A 20424-nucleotide genomic window follows, 5' to 3' on the forward strand; every position below is an offset into this window, starting at 1 on the left:
ATTGTCTTCAGTGCACTCCAGCTAGCAGTGCATGTTGTACGTGTTAAGTGTGTGTGTGCACGCACACTGATACATGCAGAAAATGTGGTGGGACGGCCATATGTATACATGACATCATCATGACGTTTAGCAGGTGTGAGGCAATCTGATGCTGTGATTGGCCTTCTACTTAGGGAATTCCCCGTCTTCACACACACGCAGTCATAATGTGCATACAGAATGTGTCACATACACACACAGCATTGTGCAGGCCATATTCAAGCTTTCCACACAACACACACCCATACGATAACCACATACCAATCCACAGACGATCTTGATACAATCGCTAGCTATATAAATTTACAAATTAAAACATCTACAATTAATAAGAAACACATTCTTGATATTGGATTTCCTTGGCGAAAAACATCTTCTTACCCATAAAGGTGAGTAATTCCCTCACACGCAATATCAAGTTATCAGTATTGATTGAAATGTGATGGGTAGTCCCACATGTGCAAATTAATGTCTTTATTTTATGCCTTCTTTTATGCCTACTGATATAACGAGATATCGGCTATAACGAGGAAAATGACTCGGTCCCGACCATCTCGTTATATCGAGTTTCCACTGTACTCACGTTATGTTCATTTCACTATTGCTATGTAGTGTGGCAATAATATGTACACGTATGAACTGTTTTCTCACAGGTGACTGTGGCACACATCAATGCCACGGCTAAGAACGCTGCTGATGACAAGCTGAGGCAGAGTCTGAGGCGCTTTGCAGACACCCACAGCCCACCAGCCACTGTTGTCCTCATCTCAGGTGAAACCTACGTGTAACTTGTCCCATCTGTTAGTATCAGGGTATGGAAGGTAGAAGCCCACGATAACGAAACTAGACTTCTGAATTGTACGGTTAGTCACATAGGGATGGGATGATGACACACACTCTGTGTTTTACATCATTCGATGTATACTCCAAGTCATAGTTAGAAATTAGAGTGACCGTGGGGATAGTCACCCCAACTAGCACTGTCATTGTGATGGCTTAAAAGCTAACGTGACATTTGCTGTCAGCAGTGCTCGAAATACCCATCGGCCATCTACAGTATGCCACCATGCCCCTCCCACTGGTCGGAATGCCCCTTTCAAAATCAAACTGTTCACGACCACAGCATTTTATTACTCTCTTGTGCCCCCTCTATAAAGTGGCCTTGACCCAAATTTTACGAATTTTGAGGCACGCATTAGAATACAGGGATATTGTGTGTAGATGTAGGTGTGATGTGCAGTTGAGTTGAGTAGCATATGCCACAACACTTGAAATTCGCGGAGTGATAGTTTTTATAGAAGCCAATCACACACCAAGAATTTGTTATGGCTGAAGTGCCTTTTCTTTGCCAGGCATGATAATGTTTAACAAGCAACTTGAAATTATGGTACGATTTTAGTGGATAAATGAGTGGATAAATGATTGCATGAATGAATGAATACATATTTAGACATGAGTCATTTAACAACTTAATGAATGATTTATGTCTTCACATCCACATTCACTCTGGCCTGCCTATCGTTGAAGGTGATATCAACTTTGCCCGAGACCTGTCGGACCTGAGGCACCGGAACGGACTGAACGTGATTCTGATCCATGGCCAGGCAGCCTCGGAGGCTCTCAAGACCTGCGCCAACAAGTCTGAGAGATACGACGAGCTCCTGGCTGACCTGCCATTCAGATCACCTGCCAAGGTGAGTGCTTCTATCAAAGTCCAGCGTAGGACTGGTCAGTGACTCCTAGTGACCATGGCGGCTACACCCCCTGGGAGAGGCTGTGTTCTGTAAAACGAGGAATGTTCGCGATGTGGCAAATTTCGCAAGAGCCGAGATTCATGAAATTAAAATGTATGCGAAAGTTCTTATGGACACTGTATGCATTGAATGCTAGAGGCAACTTGCGAAAATTTCATGCTACGAAAAAAGGCCATGAGCTCCAATTCACGAAAATTTCATGTTCCGAAAATATCGTGCTTTAGAGTAACTCTTTCTTGTTCGGTCCTACTTTGGTAGATGCATCTTCCGGAAAACAGGAAAATTAATGCTCACTTGAATGTTCTTATTTTGGATTTTGGGTATATTTTGTTCACATAGCAGTGAATAATATTGAAAGCCCCAAAATTAGATAATCTTCTGAAAAATCCCTTTCTCTAGGAGTAGACACAATCCAGTCAATGATGATGTGAGTAAATACATTTGTGTGTGGACTTCTCCAAAGTTGTTTGTTTGTTGTTGTTGTTGGGTTTTTTCTTTAATGGCAGATCCAAGGTTGGCCCTTTTTGGGGCTGGGACCAATTTTATTGGATGCCAGTTTTCACATTTTGATCTCCTGTTTGAAAATGCATGATAACGTTTTCTATTAAATTGACAGATATTATCACTGGTGTGGTAGAATATGGTACAAAATATGGACACCATGCCCCCTGGGGGCTCCCAACCCCAAGTTTACTATGTTCTCCTTATGTAATAGTCTGCATGGTAATGCATAGAAGGTGAACTTGCAAAGTGCAAGACCCACTGGATCTGTCATTAAATGATGAATTTAATGGTTATTAACCCATTCAGGAGGAGTCCCAAGTGTACTCGGGCAGGTGTCTATGGGAAATGCGTGTCGTAGAAAAATCTTGACCTCAACGGGTTAAAACAATAACATTGTTTATTCCATGACCCAGACTGGCAGCTTTGAAAGCTCTGAGCTGGTCATCCACAACCTACCTCCCTGGAAGGACAACAACCTGCTGAGAGCTCGCCTCAAGCAGCTCTCAGAAAACTGTGGTGGCAGGGTCGGCAATGTTGTCAATAATACCGGCTTCATCAAGTTCCCAAGTCATGAAATTGCAAGCAGGTAATCTAACCCCTGTTTGTAATATGTGTCATGCCTCTTTGGAAATTAATCATGAACTCAATTCATACATGGAGCACTCAGAATCTGTTTGTGTATAATGTATTTAAGTAGTAACATAAAGAACATATTTCTTGGTTTGCAGGATTTGTTTGTTGTCCCCGCCGAACGAGTTCGAGCAGGGGACTATGAAACGGGCTCCGTACGTGTGTGTGTCCGTGTGTCCGTCCGTCCGTCCGTGTGTCCGTCCGTGTGTCCGTCCGTGTGTGCGTCCGTGTGTGATCAAAATGTTCCAAATGCTACTCCTTCGCCATTTCTAACCCGATTTTGATTCTGTTTGCTTTATATGATAGCACTACATGGGAGCTTTGAAACTTGTATACAGAATTTCAGTTGTGACCTTTGACCTTGACCTTTGACCTATATTGTACATTTTGCTTCAAAATGCTACTCCTTCGCCATTTCTAACCCGATTTTGATTCCGTTTGCTTTATATGATGGCACTAGGTAAGGGCTTCAAAACTTCTACACAGAATTTTGACCTTTGACTTCTTTGACCTTTGACCTTGATTTTTGACCTATATTGTACATTTTGCTACAAAATGCTACTCCTTCGCCATTTGTAACCCGATTTCAATTCCGTTTGCTTTAAGTGATGGCACTAGGTGAGGGCTTCAAAACTTCTACACAAAATTTTGACCTTTGACTTCTTTGACCTTTGACCTTGATTTTTAACCTGTATTGTTCATTTTGCTACCAAATGCTACTCCTTCGCCATTTCTAACCCGATTTTGATTCTGTTTGCTTTATGTGAGGGCACTAGGTGAGGGCTTCAAAACTTCTACACAGAATTTTGACCTTTGACTTCTTTGACCTTTGACCTTGATTTTTTTACCTATATTGTACATTGGCTACAAAATGCTACTCCTTCGCCATTTCTAACCCGATTTCGATTCCGTTTGCTTTATGTGATGGCACTAGGTGAGGGCTTCAGAACTTCTACATAGAATTTTGACCTTTGACTTCTTTGACCTTTGACCTTCATCTTTTTACCTATATTGTACATTTTGCTACTAAATGCTACTTCCGGCGGGGACATATATTACGCACCGCGTAATTTCTACTTTTCCTTGTTTTAGTTTGTGTAGGGATCTAACTTTTTGTTCTGCTTTAATTCAGTGAGTTGAAGAATTTTTGTGGATAACTTTGTTTTGAAGTTGGATTTCATGGTTTTGCCCCCCCCCCCCCCCAAGTTCTGTTTGACATTATTGTATCCAGCGTTGACCACTCTGAGAAATTGGCAGTAATGCGTGTAGGATCAGACTGACATCCCTCTTTGCAAAGCACACATTGAAGGCTACTTAGTAGTATATTGTATATTATATATACATCAACATTTCTTTTACTTGGATTGATTACCACATTCAGCGATGACTTGCTGGAACATGTCACCAGTAAATGACCAGTACATGCAGCAAAGGGATGCAAAAAAAAAAAAGTTTTAAAGACTTGCTATGATGAGTCCTCATGTGGATGTACTTATCGTTTTTCCCATAGGGCAAAGAAGCGATTGGACGGGGAGAAAGTCTATGGCAACGTCATCAACACGTCTTTCTCGCGGGGCCGTCCTGGATTTGGCAGTCCCCGCTACCTCAGGCACAACTACCACAGGAGGGACACCGAAAGCTTCAATGAGTCGAGAGAGAGGCAAGATGAGGTGTCGAGTCATGGTGAGTATGTCAGGGAAACAAGAGAGAGAGATTTTAAAAAAAGGAAAAAAAGAGAGGAAATGTATTATGCTGTATGTCCCAAAAAGAAATACAATGGGATCCTCCGCTATGATAACTTTAAAAATAGTGAATCAATCCAAATACAAGTTGAGGGCATGAAACTATAACTCATTGCCCACATCTTACAGAAACCCCATTCAATTTGCTTCAGTGGTCAAAAAGAATTGAGGAATTTTGTAGAGCATGTCAGGAATCTCTTCCCTCCAAGTACTGTCCATTATCTTTTCACACTAACCCGTTCCTTCCGCAATTCTTTGTGTGTCTTAAATGCCTCCAAACGAGATTCTGTTTGCCTGTCAACAGAGAACAGGTTGGTAATCCACCTGAGCGAAAGCAGTCAAGCGCTACATGTATCCCCTTTTCACGGTCAACTACATGTGCCATCGAACAATGAAAACTATATCCATCGAGTGCAAGGTATGAATAGAGCGTGCGCTGATGGGCTCACAAACTCTTTTGTTCTACACAAAACCGGGCACTTGAATGGGATGACTGGGGTCAGCGAACACAGAAATCTACTCGAGCTCAGCTTTGATGGCTATGTACATGTTCATACGAGTTTTGCAGCAGAGCAGACACAAGATAAATCAGAAAAAGAAGATAATAATGCTGTGATATACACATTTTTCCAACAGAAAGAGAACATATGGTGATAGAATGAACTCTTATCTTTTTGTCGACCCATTTTTCTGGGCATTACAACACAAAGAAACATGAATTTAGGCCTCGAAAGTAGGAACTCTTATCTTCATCTTGGGAACCTGGTATACCAGGTTCTGTATATCAGTTGCACCCACGGGAACCTGGTATACCAGTTTCCCATAAGGAACGGGTTAATATGCAGTTCCAAGAGCATCCAAGTGCTAAACTTGGAAGAATCTGATCCATGACATGCTTTACAACAATCAACATTTCTCTGTGACTGCTTGACCAAATTGAATGGGTTTTCTGCAAAATAGAGCTAAGATGTTATGTTTTAAGACCATGAAGTAGCATTTATACAGTTTAATCACATTGGGAGTTATCACATGCAAAAATCCAATTGTAATTTTTTTGGGGACATACTATATTTCCATCTGGTGAATGTGTCATCAATCATTTCAATCATTTAGTTCACACTATGTTGACTAAGCTTGATTTGTTTTACATGCAGGTTGAGAGAGGATTGATATGCATAGATTATGAGATGCTCTCTGTAAAATCTAGAGAATTCAAATTTTGGTGATGGATAGGCTACTCAACCAACGAAGTTTGTTTTCCGCTAGTTTGCATACCTTGATACTTGGGTCTTGGCATTCTGTAGAAGTACCAACCAAATCTTTCCTAGCTTGTGGAAAAGTGAAGGTGTAAAAAAATCTAATGGTAACAATATCAAGAGTGATTATTGATGTCATAGAGATATTTGAATATGCCCCTAAGCTGTGTGTTAATTTCCACTTTTTTTTGCCCATGTTAATACAGTATTCATCGCATAATCGGGCATCTGATAATCGGGATCCTCGCTTAAATGATATACGCTTCCCAGAAACATTTCCAACGCACGTTATTTTCACTGGATAATCGGGCGGGGACCTCTGATAAACGGGACAATTTTTCTTCAAGCGATCTTTGATTTTGTTAATATTTTACACAAAAAATCTACCAAAATACCACAACAATATTTCAAAGATAGCCACGAATGCGCCGTGTATAAGTATCCATGCCATTGCAAAGCACATGCCTTCGCGAACATTCTTCTCCCCTACATAAGCAAAGCCATGTGCTCGCTTGCAATTCCTACTCGACTCACATCCAATAAAAAACATGCCTCGCTCATACAGCCCAGGCTGTGTGCGTTGTTTAATCTCAGTCATACACTCTGAGGGCAAAGTCCATTGTTATCGCGCGCCTTCGTATCTTGTTAATCTGCTGTCTTTGGTTTCAACTTTCAATACAGCTGTACACTGTGATCTGTGTGTACGTCACAATCTTCCTCAGTTGTGACTGGGCAAAAGTTACGTGATTGAAATGAGGGCTATGAACAGTTACATATTCAGTGAAATGGGGGAGAGAGTGGGAGGGAGAGCGTGAAAGATGAGAAGGGTTCAGTGTATGTGCGAATACGTAACGTTTTATGAATCTAGACTATGAGCTGACATTGATTACGTGTACACGCGTGTTTGACAGAAGAATCGAACCCGGTTGCGATTACTCTACATCATTGCGAGAATGCAGGGAGAGCTGGAGGGTCGCACCGAGGGGTAGCGTGTTGTGTATTCATGTACATGTACAGTACGTCAGTATGCATGTGTGTGTGTGTGTGTGTGTGTGTGTGTGTGTGCACTACATGTATATGTCGTATGCCGTTAGTGTATGGTGAGTACTCATCGCGAAATCGGGCACCTCGCTTAAAGGGGCCGTGTTTGCTACTCCCAACCTGTCCCGATTATGCGATGAATACTGTAATAATACATTTTACTATTAGGGATTTCATGTCAAAGTCTGTGCTACAAGATGGATGTCACATATAGTATGCAAAAATGTTGTGTTTTTATCTTTGGTGGAACATAAGAAGAGACAATGGTGTTTGCTTCTGTCCATGTAAAACCTTACAGATTGCCGTGGTTTATAGTCAGTTTTGTGTATCTCCATCTTCATCTATAGACTCCAGTAGCAGCCAGGGTACCAGTGAGCCGCCAAAAGAAGAAGTCAAGGATGGAAGAGACCGGTCCTGCTCCCAGCATGGACCATGCCCTAAACCCACTCCCATGCCATCCTCGCGGTACGTGGAAAACGCTAGCCCACTGGGAGGGCGAACCAACATGGAGATCAGCCGGGGGCTGGCAGAAGCATTCCGTCCCATCCAGCCCATGCCTCCGGCCTCCGACCCCACCCATGTAATGGCCCCGCCCCCGCCCCCTCCTGGGTCCATCAATCTGGTGATGGATGGTGCTGCCAAGGGTCCCTATCCACCACACCTTCCTCCTCATCCACCTCATCCACCTCATCCTCCTCCGCCTCCGTCACAGAGCTGTGATGCACCCAATTCCAGCGGACGATCGGAGTGGAAGCCCTTGATACCAACTCCCCCACCCCCGCAGGAATCTACCTCGTACGGCAGTGGTGCAACATTCCGTCCCATCCCGGCAGTGCAGAGGATCGCCGGTTCCCAGGGACCCTACATGAATCTCAGGAAGGACGGCACCCCGGGCAATCCATGTCTCAAGGGCTGCTATAGGTCAGTGACAGGTCAACCCCCAAGATTGCTTTCTTTGTAACTAAGTCAGTAAATGCAAGATTGTAGAGAACACTTAAACTCTACAAATGAGTCTTTTTATGATACCAGCAGCTAAATTTCGGTGGACAAAAGTCTAAGATTATTCAGTCTATATAGTGTCTTCAAAGATGCTCCTAGAAATAGAAGGGCATGAAACGGACCAATTGACCCCTCCCTCTTGCACCATAATCTCAGCTACGGTACAATTCTACAATATTCACACAAATGATTTAATGTGCTAAGCTAATTTCAGTAAATTCCACTTGTTGGAAGTTTACTTCGTTGAATGTAATTCCGTACATATTTTGATATATCACCTGCTGTTATTTTCATGCTAATTTGGTAGAGCATACGTGCACACTGCAAAACATTCCATACTTATAGTATGTAGCATTGAATTAAGCACATTTCAAGAATTGAGAGAATAGTTTTAGGTCTCAGAATGACATCTAAGAACAAATCTATGATTTATGCTGACCCTCTTTGCCTCTTCTTAGTCATTAGTGAGTAAGAAATGTCACATTGCAACTTCTCTTTGCATCTCCATCATTGTACCAGCAACTTCCCGCAAATGTGGCAAACACCGGCATGAATATAATTAGTGCATGGCTGTTCAATCATTTTTGTAAATGGGCACAGTACTGCTCTCCTATTATTTCTCTGAATGAATAACGCTGTGTAACAACTGACCGTTTGACCTTCCCTATGTGTTCAGAGCACCATCTCCTCTAATGGTCACCAGCAAACTCAAGCCCAGCTGGCAGCAGCAGCAACAGCAACAGCCTCAGGGCATGCCAGTGCCCCCTGGGGTCAAGCCATGGACACCCATGCCGGGCATCGACCTCCTGGTCACCAACCTGGACATCCAGATGTCACGCAAGGAGCTGAAGCGCCATCTAGTGGCGGCAATTAGCGAGCACTGTCGGGTAAGGGGAGATCTTGTGCAAGGCCCTTTGTATTATAAAAAGCACCTACCCTCGGTGAATGGCTTGTTGGTCTTTTTCACAGGATTATCTGTTTTCATTGATCATCGAAATGTATAAAACAGAAAAATAGAGATGTATTCATGCTTGTTAAGATACCTCAGAAATGCGAGATTACAGAAAAACCTTGTTAATACTGTGTATCGCAGCCCTGCCTTTTCTGTCATTGTTTATGCTGTTTTTGACCAAGAAAAATGTATCTAAAGAAGGAGACTCCAGCTCATTCACTTATTCGTGATTTGAAAGAAATAGAAATGGCTTAGAGTGACATTTTCAGCAATTATGTACCAAAATAAGAAATATTGGAAGAAATATTTTTGTTGATGGTGACGACAAAGATAACAATAGATTTCTACCAGTATCTTAACATCAGCTTAAACATGTTTAATAACAGCACAGCAGAGCACCGTAATGCACTGTCCTGCTCTCACTCTCTCTCACAAGGTCCTACATGTGTTCCTGGCAGCCCCCAGCCAGGGTCACTTCCAGGCGGTGGTTAGGGTGCCCTCTATGGGTGACGCTATCGGAGTCCTGGCCAATGTGAATCGGAAGCAGATCGGCTCCCGGATCCTCCACCTCTCCATCATGCCCCCAGGAGACTGCAACGCCGACAGACTGAGGTGAGGGGAGGCTACCAAAGCCAATAGTACATACTGGTATCTGAATGAAATCAGGGTTTATCTACTACTGTGCATGCTTAAGTGCTGATTGATTTAAAATACATTTCTCCTAACCTTTTATGTGTCAAGCACTTAGCTTAACTGGCCAAGCTTTTCCATCAGCTTTCATCAAGCCATCATGAAGTGACCTCCTTGTGAATTACAGTGCACTCCTGTTATAACGAACACGGTTATAGCAAAATTCTGGTTACAACGAAATAAAAATTCAGGCCGCAACATTATCAGCTCTTTGTATTTTCATTGTTATTTTGTTTGGTTATAGCGAAATTTTGATATGACGAAAGAAAAATGCCAGTCCCAAGGACTTCGTTATAATGGGAGTCCACTGTAGTAAGGTCTAGTTGTGGGTAAGTAAGCCCCCACTCAGGTTTAGCAACATGCCTCAGTCCAACTGCAAGGCCATGGTGACACAATGGGGATTAGGGGGATTAGGTAATCTCTTGTCATTGACAGTTAGTTTAGAGACAGCTGCACAGTCTGCAGAGAAAGCAGTCTAGCTGCATGCCAGTAGGCAAACATGGCACAGTAAGGGTTAGACTCCTACTGGAGTTATAGTATTGAAGCTGTACTTACAGAATAGGTCTAGTCTTACAGAACAAGGCGATTCTCTCAGTTTGACATAAATTGTCTTTAACAAGATATGATTCTTGGTTGGCTGGCTTTTACAATTGAACAATGTGATGAGTGACCACTGCACCTGACTATCCATGGCAATGTTGGGATGAGAAGTGCTATGTACGTTATTTACTCTGTTGATCAAAGGAAGAAGTTGTCTAGATTGCTTTATTCATAATGCTTCCTATTTTTTTTTTTCCTCTGCCAATTTTGGTGGACACAGAATGATGCTGATCCAGATGCTGCAAGAGGTACCTGGCATGAGTATGCCTCTCTGCAAACTGAAGCCAGGATTTGAGAACAAGTGAGTTGAATGACTCTTCCTTCCCTCCCTCCTATTCCTCCTCCTTTATCATTCTCCTCCTCCCCCATCATTATCAGCATTAACCCTAAAAAGACTGGGGGGGGGGGGCCCTAAAAGGCCCCCCCCCTCGACATTTCGCGCGATTACTCAGCAACACGCAATGCTCTCGCCGCGATGCTCTATGACTTTTTTCTTTCGAGTTTCCCGCACATTTTGACACCAAATTTGTGACGCCCGGGGGTACGGTTCTGAAGTTACATAACTTTTTGTACATGCACGTGAGACCGAAAATGGCTCAAAAATGTGATTTTGTGTACAAAGTCAATACAAATTGAGTTTTATCACATGGTTCATATAAATATGCTTATTTTTACTCTCAATGGCTAAAATCAATTTGTTTTAGTAGTATTATGCTTCAAAAAGGGTCTGCCACAAATTTTGCTGAAAAAAACAATAAAAACAAAAGGTCAAAAAACAAAGAAATACATAAGAAATTCATAAAACAATAAAATGAATAAGAAATTAATTTTGATACCGAATTTTTTTTCAAGTACATTTGCTAAGAATGCTACAAAGAATATCTAGACCAAAAATGAGCACTTTTGGAGCTTTATTTACTGATTTAGATAAAAAAGTCTGATTTCTCGCATAAATTAGCATAATTAATCAAAATAAAATAAAAGAAGACTATTGTGGAAAATTTAAGTATATGATCTTGTAGAGTACATCGCACACTACCATTGTGCAAATTTCCGCGGCGATCGCGCGATCCACGGCCGAGATCTTAAGGGGGGGCCCTTTAGGCCCCCCCCCCCCCCCCCCCCCCAGTCTTTCGAGCTACCAAAATAGCCCAGTCTTTTTAGGGTTAAGACAACATTGTTACCATTTTGTGTCAACCTCCAAGTCATGTAATCACTGCAACCACCCTCATCATCATTTTCATTCTTACCCTCATCCTCTGAATAGTTGTCATATGTCTTTATTCTACTTCTCATCACCACCACCATATGTCATCATTGGCTACCATCATCATCAGTATCACATTTACCATCATCAATATTGTCATCTCATTCTCAGAGATGACTAGTGCACCTGCAACCCAATTTTGTAATACATTTCTTCCCTGTTGCAAAATATGTCTGCCCATGGTTATAAGCAGCGCATGGTAAAGGGAAATAAGTCTATCATAGGAAAACCCCCCACAAAGCTCACACTAGTGGAGTTAAGTAAAACGATGAAAATACCCAAATAAGAGCACATAGATTAGAGTCAAGTCAAGTCAAATCAACCAAATTGAAGTACCCTTTGAAACAGAAAGTGAGATAGGTAAAAGTGATACAAAGCAAAGTGAAATGAAATGAAGCAAAGCACAGTTACACAAAGCCAGACAAAATGAAGATTAGTCTTCCCCACAATGAAAAAGGATTATCAGACCATCGCACTATCAGTCCCGTCTTTGTGCTGGGTTCTGTTTTCTCCACCAGGTACCAGCAGCAGCTGTACGTAGCCGATCTCTACCAGATACCAGACACCGTCACCATGAAGGATGGTCCCGTCGGCAAGCTGGTCTGTCTGACGGCTCACAGTGCCTCCAACTCACCGGCTCCCGGTGGTTACTCCTCCCCCATGGGATGGCAGTCCCCAGCCATGCCGTTTGTTCCCCCCAGGTACGTTGCCCTCAATAAACTTGAATTTATCCTTCTTAGTTGTGTTTGTATGCATAAAAATACTGCAGTCCAACATGCATTGGGACCTGACACTGTATTGATATATAATTTGTTAAGTCCATTGCATGCCAATGCACCTGGGTGTCTGTGGTACAAAGTAAACAATGGCCAGTCACCCTCTGTGGGATTTCTTCTCACAAGGTATAACAACATTGATGCAGTGGAGTTTTCCCAGTATGTGAAAGACTTGCATGCAGGTAAATCCAGCTTGTGCCCTGCTTGGAGAGAGAGAGAGAGTTTACTTACCTTTTTCAGAAACTGTTAGCTTCTGTATTTTATGCTTTGATGCCACCACTCCAAAGAGGCCTGTGTGTGGAGTTATTCAAACATAAATTCAGACAGTGATGACGTTTTGCAGAAGAAGCTTGACCTAACTGAAAGTGTGCAACTTTGATTCCTATCTCTCTCCACAATCTCCTCCTCCTTCTCCTCCCCTCCCCCTCCTCATCATGTCTCCTCATGATTCATTTGCCCCCTTCCTCTTCCTGCCTTCATCTCCCCAGTTCCTCTCTTTGTAACTACAAAAAGAATACTGCCATCTGTTTCAATTCATTTTTTTTTTTTTTTTTTTACAATCAGGGAGCCCAGCCCGGAGCCACCAGAGCGATACTGCAGCCAGCACGACTCTGACGGCCAGAGCCAGTACAGGTTGCTGGACACTGACCTCTGCGTCATGGTGGCCTACCAGTCCTTCACTGCCCAGGTCACTACTCTGCTCCACATGCACAACGGCTCCATGTCTCTTCTCAGGTCAGTGCACCATGGTCATGTATATCGATTGGTGTGGACATAAATGTCACATGTGTTGTTGTTGTTGTTCAAATACATTTGCGTCAAGAGTAGGGAAGTAGACCCCACCAACCAATAACAGAAACAGAAACCTAAATGAAATAGTTCAGCTAAAAAGTTACTTCTCTTGGGAAGAGTGTACATGGATTATGTAGGTTTTAGAGGAAATACATTTTTTGATAGAGGTTACCCATTTGCATTTCTGATATCTGTCAATCAGTTCTAAGTGATACTAATCTTTTGTCATTTAGACAACTGGTTTTTATGTAACCTTTAGTTTAGAGCTGGAATATTATAATTTTTTAATAGTCCATATTAGGTAGGATTTTGTAGAATCTGGGGCTTCAGGCGCTGATCTGGGATTTACATTGTACCTCTGTGTTTATTTCCATTCGCAGCTTTCCGCTCTGCTACCAGTCTGAGTTTGACCCGCTGGAGGAAGACTTTGAGCGGGGAATCCCCCTGGAGCACCTCTTGAGCTCTGTGCCTGGAGTGAGGGTAGCTTTCTGCCGGGAGGGCTTCAAGGTGGTGTGCTGGAGCCAGCAGAAGGAGGAAATTATCACAGAAGGTCAGTTCATCACCAAAATTTTTTGTGGAAATATATGAATTATGAATTTCTGCTCCTAAATGTAGAAGATCCTTGTACAATGTGCCTGACTGGAGTTTGTAGGTATCATCAGTTTCATCTTTGCATATGTGACCGTGCACCTCAAAACGAACATAAAGTCGCACACACTGATTTTGCGTGAGGACTGAAAATAAGTGAAATGGGTCAACCTAGCCGAACTTGACTTTTTCATATTTTCTGAAAGAGCGGGTCTTCTTTTACATTATGCTAAAATTTGGTATCATAAAACGGGCAGGAAAGTGTATTTTTTAGCAATTTATCTCGAACATTTTTGGTAGAATAGTGTGATTAGGTGTGTCTTTAGAATCTCTTTTTATGCCTCCGCCACGAAGTGGTGCCGGAGGCATTATGTTTTCGGGTTGTCCGTCCGTCCGTCCGTCCTTCCGTCCGTCCGTCCGTCCGTCCGTCTTTCCGTCCGTCCGTAATGAATTTTGTGGACAAGGTAACTATCAAAAGCTGTTGAGGTATCCTGATGAAACTTAGCATGTATGTGTATTAGGGGGTGAAGTTGTGCCTATCAACTTTTGGGTGCATGTGCTCAAGGTCAAAGGTCAAAAGGTCAAGGTCAAATACATAAAATTTCACTATTTCCACCATATCTATGCAATGCCAGAAGATATTTTCTTGAAACTTAGTGTATACATGTATTACCCAATTTAGATTCTCTGGTGAAAGTTTGGGTCATGAGGTCAAAGGTCAAAGGTCAAAAGGTCGAGTAAAAGTATTAAAACTTCTTTTTTTTCTCTGTAAATTGGAAAATTGTTCAAGGTATCTTCATGGAACATAGTATATATACATGTACTGACTGGCAGTGATTATCTAGGGAATGTAGGGTTCATGGGGTCAAAGGTCAGGGGTCAAAGGTCAAGTGCAACACTTCAAAATTTTACTATTTCCCTCATGTTCATGCAATGCCAGCAGGATTAGTATTTTTTTTTTTACACTTGGTGTATGCATGTGTAACCTAATAGAAATTCTCTGGAGAGTTTTTTTTCTTTTTCTTTTTTTATTACCTCAAAGGTCAAAAGGTCAAAGATCAAGTGAAAGTGCTGAACTAACTTTTTCCTCCATATCTCGGAAGTGGCTCAATTTATCGTGAAACCTACTGCATATCTATGCATGTTCTACCTGAAAGTGATTATCTTATGAATTTTAGGGTCTAGGGCCAGATGAACATGGTAACAATTTACTATTCAGTACAGAAATTGCACTTTTTCTCCATACCGGTACCATGAAAATTACTCAATGCATAAATGTATGAATGGGTCAAAGTCAAGTTAAAGTCCTTAAATCCCCAAATACATGCTCTCCTATTCATCCAATTAAACCAAGTTCAAGGAAGGTGAACATTTAACACATTTCTGACAAACTTGTCATTTCAATATTTTGCCAGTTTTGTGAAAATGTAATCACACATTGTCCACATGGACTATCTAGACCTATTAGGAGAATCATGCATTATGGCGGAGGCATACCAGTCGCCATAGCGACATTTCTAGTTCATTTCTGAAAAACCTTGTCCACACTCTTCACTTTCAACTCTAATAACTTTTGAAAGGATAGTGCTACTGCTTTGAAATTTGGCATTGATTGTGGACAGAATGTGTTAATGAGGCATGCTTAATTTCATTTTAATCTGATAATTCCTTCAGTGTTGTTACTCTGGTGGTTTACTTCCTGTTTTTGTCCCATTCATCGCACAGCCAGCACGGTTTGGTAAAGATTAAGCGCTTGAATAGACACTGTACTTCAGAGCCTCTTTTCTCAGTTCAAACTTTTCCTGAGTTTGTGCTTTCTTTCAAATATTTAGATAGGTTAAGAGAGTCCATTTGATTTGAGTTATACATCATTTTAAAGCTTAAAGTCTACTCTTTCAGAATATGGTCTTAACTAAAAATTCATGTCTGGCGACTTTTTGTTTGTTTTGAGGTGCAGGGTCACATATATACATTGAAACTGAATTCCTTTGGTCTTGAAGATTACAGCTCATATTTCACTACTTTCTTATGGGAGAAGTTAGTCTCATCACACAGACATTCAGAGCCTTGTTCCTACAATGGCAAGATACAGTGTTTTGATGCTTTTTGCATTTTCTTCTGCCTTGTAGATGGTCAGCCCATGTGTCCACCCCTGCTTGGCCGTGCCACGCCCCTCCTCCCGCCGCCCCTCTTCCAGTTCAGCAAGGAGGTGGTGGAGCTCCTGAAGCACTCCAATAAGTGCCGCCTCCCCTTCACCCGCTTTGTGCCCGCCTACCACCACCACTTCGGCCGGCAGGTGCGGGTGGCGGACTATGGCTACCTCAAACTGATTGAGCTGTTTGAGGCTATCTCTCATGTCCTTGAGGTAGGGAGACAATAAAATTTTTGTGGATTCTAGTTGTAAATGTAGCCCCTCCCACAAAAAACACACACAACATCAACAAAAAGGCAACAACATACTGAGGCAGTAGCACAACAGTGAAAGTCTCCCAAAATACAGCTACCAACTGTAACTCATGTTGGTCTCCAGGATCAGACTGCTTTTATTTATTATTAAGAAGCACAAAAACTGAAAGAGAGAAAAACATTTACTGTGAAGATCTGTGTCCTTTAATATCTCATAGCAAATTGGGCAAATTCTTTTCATTTTGTCTCCAAAGTTGTTAGCTTTGCATTAACTTAACCATGCATATAGATGTTCTGAAGAGATAAGCTACTTTGATGGAGTATGCAAAAACTGCGCTTTCAGATTATCTACTCTAAACTTCTTTCAGTGATGGTTCTTGCTGAAGTAGAGCTGTTAATCACTTTAGAAAGATGTATGTGGTTTGCTTTACTGAAATGTGAGTAGATAATTTTTCAAGATAGGGCACCATGCAGAGTGTTATTTTGTGAAGAGTTGGCAATCATATTCATTTTTATATAGAGAAGCTGAAACCTGTTGCATGCAAAAAAAAATATATATATGATTTATGACAAGCCAAAAAGATAAAACCCCCAAAGCTCTTTTAACTGCCTGTATTAGTTTGTCAAGAAAACTGTCTTTCTATGTTGAAGTTGTGATTCAATACTACCTGTACATGCACCAGGGTCCTGAATGACACCTGCTGCTGTATTTACTGTGTTATTTTCTTCCCCTTCAGATATTGGGAGCCACAGAAAATAAGACACTGACCCTGACTCACAGGTCACAGGTCAAGCGGTTTGGACAAGATCTCCTCAAGGTCCTCAAGTCACAGGCCAGCAAGAAAGTAAGTGATGTCCACTCAGACAGGTCAAAGTAACACGCTTCTGATATTTTTTTTGTGTGTGTGTGAAGAAAGAGAATTCTCAAGAAAGAAGACAATATCATCAGAATATGAAGGTTGGATATTCAGCAGATCAGCCACATTTTTATGAGTTTTTATAGATGCATTATATGAGTCAAGGGCTTTTAGAATTGCAATTTATTTCTGCGTTTTTGAGTTAGGAGATATAAACTTTTATTCATAGATACCTTTGTACAAGTTATATTCCAAAATGAAGACATGCCTGTGTAAAAGAGACCACAAAATCACTGATTATTCTTACTCATGACTGAATGTTGGGCAGATAAACTTCAGCACATCACGAAAGTCTTTGTTTCATTAGGAAATTTGTCTGCTTTACACATTTTCCCCATACCTTCATGATGTAAACTATAATGAGGTGGTTTGTAAGCTAACTGTGTGCCAAATGACTCACACATAAAAGCAAATAAAAGCTGAATGGGACATTGTTCCTTTGAATTACATCCCCACCACAAAGAGGTAGGAACGAGGTCCTCCTGAACAATACTTGTTCCTGTGCTTGTCAGAAACATAATTGCATCTCAGTTCAGTTCAGTGATAGTGGTCTCAAAAGTTTATTTCTCCTCCCGCAATTTAACTCACCCATCACTTCACGTTACCTTTCAGGTCACCATCCACGACTTTCCATCTGCATTCCAGCGGTGTCTAGGTCGTCCTTGGAACACGGTTGATTACGGAGTTTGCGATGTCCAAGATCTTCTCTTCGACCTACCAGAGAACTGGGTCACAGTGAGAATTGAAATGTTTTGAAATGCTCATGAAACAAAGCAAAAGACTCTAATGTAGCGTTTCTAATGACTAGAAAGCAATATACATTTACATGTATGTGCACACCCACACACATAATAGCATATACAGTTTGTATTTATATATATTTTCTTTTCTTTTCTTTTTTCATGAAAAGCATGGTAGGAAAACAGGGGTAGGGACTGGTGTGTTCTTTGCTTCTTTATCACTCAAATGATAGTTTCCTTTATTTTTATTTTTTTGTATATAGCATAGGTCGAGAAAAACAGCTCTTTCTTTTCTGAGTATTTCTGAGTATTTTCTTTACAAGATAAGGATGTTAATTATACAATAATTTGCATTTGTTTTAAATGGGAAGAAAAAAATCAAAGCTTTCATGTGTTGGGAAATGAAACAGAATAGATTGTGATCAAGAGATGGTGTCACTTCACCCATTGTAATTATTTTTGGTTGCTCAACGCTGACTTAATGCTTGGTATGCTTCTTTCAGGTTTTCACCTCAACTAATTTTTGAGCCATTGTTATCTTCAACAGACTTGATTCAATAGGCTGTCCTGACATCTTTGTTTTGTCTTTTATTTTCTCTGCAGATTGAATGGGATGGGGACAACACTGAAATTTCCATTCCAAAAAGAGGTAAGGAAACTTGCTGCTCATTTTGTACCGGTAGTGAGTGTGTGTGTGTGTGTGTGTGTGTGTGTGTGTGTGTTTGTATATTATAAAGTACTAAGTATGTGTAAGTATGCGTGCATGTAGGATATTACATGTGTGTGTTTGCACTTGCATATAATAGATATATGAAACTGTCATACTGGTGACGTGAATGATTATTAAAGACTTTACGTTTTGTCTCAAAAAAATCCAATTTTTCCATTTGACAGAATGTTTCTCCCTGTGTTGGATCTCATTCAGGCATGAATGCTAATCCAAAAAGAGAAGTGTATGATGTGATATGCTTGATCTGCTTAAGCAGGAAGATCCATCAAAACTACTAAAAGAGCACTTCCAATTCTTTTCTCTGCAAATCATAATTGAGTGTGAGAGATTAGTCTCCAAGTCTCGTCAATGTTTACCAGCCTGTGAAATGAAGTGACTCACTTTGCTTTTACTTGCATGATGCCAGTTTCACAGGCATCTGAAACATGATCATAGTTGAGAAGTTTGAATTTAGAACATAATGACTTTTGAAAGAAGTTCATGATTTCTTTTGTGGATTTGTTCAAAATAAAGAGCAAACCGATGAGGAGCGGATTCGCACCAGAAAGTTCAGCCGGGAGATCGTCGACCTCCTGAGCCGGCAGCCACGATGTCGCATCACCTTCTCCAAGTTCATCCCCGCCTATCACCACCACTTTGGCCGGCAGTGCCGTGTTGGGGAGTACGGCTTCAACAAGCTGGCTGAACTCCTCGGGGCTCTGCCTGAAGTGGTACAGGTAATGGTGATGTTCATCATTTCTTTTTTAACCCTTTGCATTTCTCTTTACTTCCCCTGAAGGATGTGGCAGTCGAAAGTTCAATTTGTTTCTCAGATCACTGATATTTTTATTTTGATTGAAACTGGTTCTCAAGCACCATCCTTTTTATGCAGCATTCACCCAATTCTAAAATAGATTAGGATTTTTTTGCGTCAAATATGTCTTTTAGAGCGCATCAGTTTGTATTTTGGTTGGCAGAGATTGGTTGCCTTGAGAAGAGCCCTGATACACCTTCACTGATGTATTTAAGGTAAAGTGTAAAACTGATCACCCGTCTGCCCTGCCCTACCCTGCCCTACCCTGCCCTAATATGCCCTGATATGCCTCGTTCATTGCAAATACTTCCCTCTCACACCCTCTTTCCTTACATCGTTCTTGACTTTAGATTGAGGAGTCTGGTGACGAGCGATGCGTGCGCCTGAGCGAGGCGGAGCGCCTCTCCGTCATGGCGCGTCGCATCAGCCAGCTGGTGCCGCGGAACCGCCAGCACTCCCTGGCGCTGTCGGCTCTCCTGCCAGCATACTGCAAGGTGTTTGGCCACCCAGTGTGCCTAGAGGACTATGGGGTGAGGGACCTTGAGGCCCTGGTTCGTCGGTTCTGCCACATGGTGGAGGTAAGGAGTTTGACAGGGAATTATTTTTTTTCATTGTTACTGTATAAGCTGTTATTTTCATGACGGTTTCATTTTTCGCAAATTTCATGAATCTTTGTTGGGCCGTGAATTTAACAACACACAAAGCTGTCGCCACGTGCTGGGGTATTACTATTAGTGCACTTTTGATGCTATCCATGTCCATTCGCGAAAACAACATCTTGTGAAAATGTCCGTAGTCTCCTCAATTGCAAAAATATAATGTATGTGAAAATTACAGCTTATACAGTATGCCATAATTTGTTGATCACATTATGATACATTGATAGTGGTTTGTTCAGATGCTCAAGGGATAATTCGTTACCCAGAAATCACAAGAGTAGCTTAATCTCTTCCAGTACCATTTATTCCTTTGAAAACTGTAAGAATGATCGGTTATCAACTTGTACGAATTGTAGTAATATCGATATAGTACAATGTATGTACTTGTGTATGTGCATATCTGTATGTGTGTGTGTGTGTGTGTGTGTGTGTGTTTGTTTGTGCATATTTGTACATGTGTTTGTACAGTACTTTTCTTTCTAGATTTTTTGAATGAATGCTCCCTTGCACCAGTACTAGCCAAGTCCAGAGGTTATGCTTGGTTTTCTT

General features: G+C 41.5%; 1 protein-coding gene across 1 annotated transcript in view; it reads left to right on the plus strand.

Moving 5' to 3' along the window:
• The window catches only part of LOC139738076 (meiosis regulator and mRNA stability factor 1-like), a 38799-nt gene that overhangs the window by 11760 nt on the left and 6615 nt on the right, over positions 1-20424 (plus strand). Inside the window, exons 5-21 of the mRNA XM_071648738.1 lie at positions 693-810; positions 1567-1733; positions 2711-2883; positions 4438-4610; positions 7314-7887; positions 8642-8852; positions 9354-9529; positions 10428-10508; positions 11993-12175; positions 12815-12985; positions 13423-13592; positions 15760-15995; positions 16774-16881; positions 17566-17688; positions 18297-18342; positions 18937-19139; positions 19567-19794. Coding sequence (XP_071504839.1) covers positions 693-810; positions 1567-1733; positions 2711-2883; positions 4438-4610; positions 7314-7887; positions 8642-8852; positions 9354-9529; positions 10428-10508; positions 11993-12175; positions 12815-12985; positions 13423-13592; positions 15760-15995; positions 16774-16881; positions 17566-17688; positions 18297-18342; positions 18937-19139; positions 19567-19794 — 3141 coding nt within the window. The remainder of the gene's footprint in view (positions 1-692; positions 811-1566; positions 1734-2710; positions 2884-4437; positions 4611-7313; positions 7888-8641; positions 8853-9353; positions 9530-10427; positions 10509-11992; positions 12176-12814; positions 12986-13422; positions 13593-15759; positions 15996-16773; positions 16882-17565; positions 17689-18296; positions 18343-18936; positions 19140-19566; positions 19795-20424) is intronic.

Source organism: Diadema antillarum, unplaced genomic scaffold (genome assembly GCF_040938485.1).
Source record: "Diadema antillarum isolate AM-2024a unplaced genomic scaffold, OU_Dant_1.0 seq00000720_RagTag, whole genome shotgun sequence".
Classification (NCBI taxonomy): domain Eukaryota; kingdom Metazoa; phylum Echinodermata; class Echinoidea; order Diadematoida; family Diadematidae; genus Diadema; species Diadema antillarum.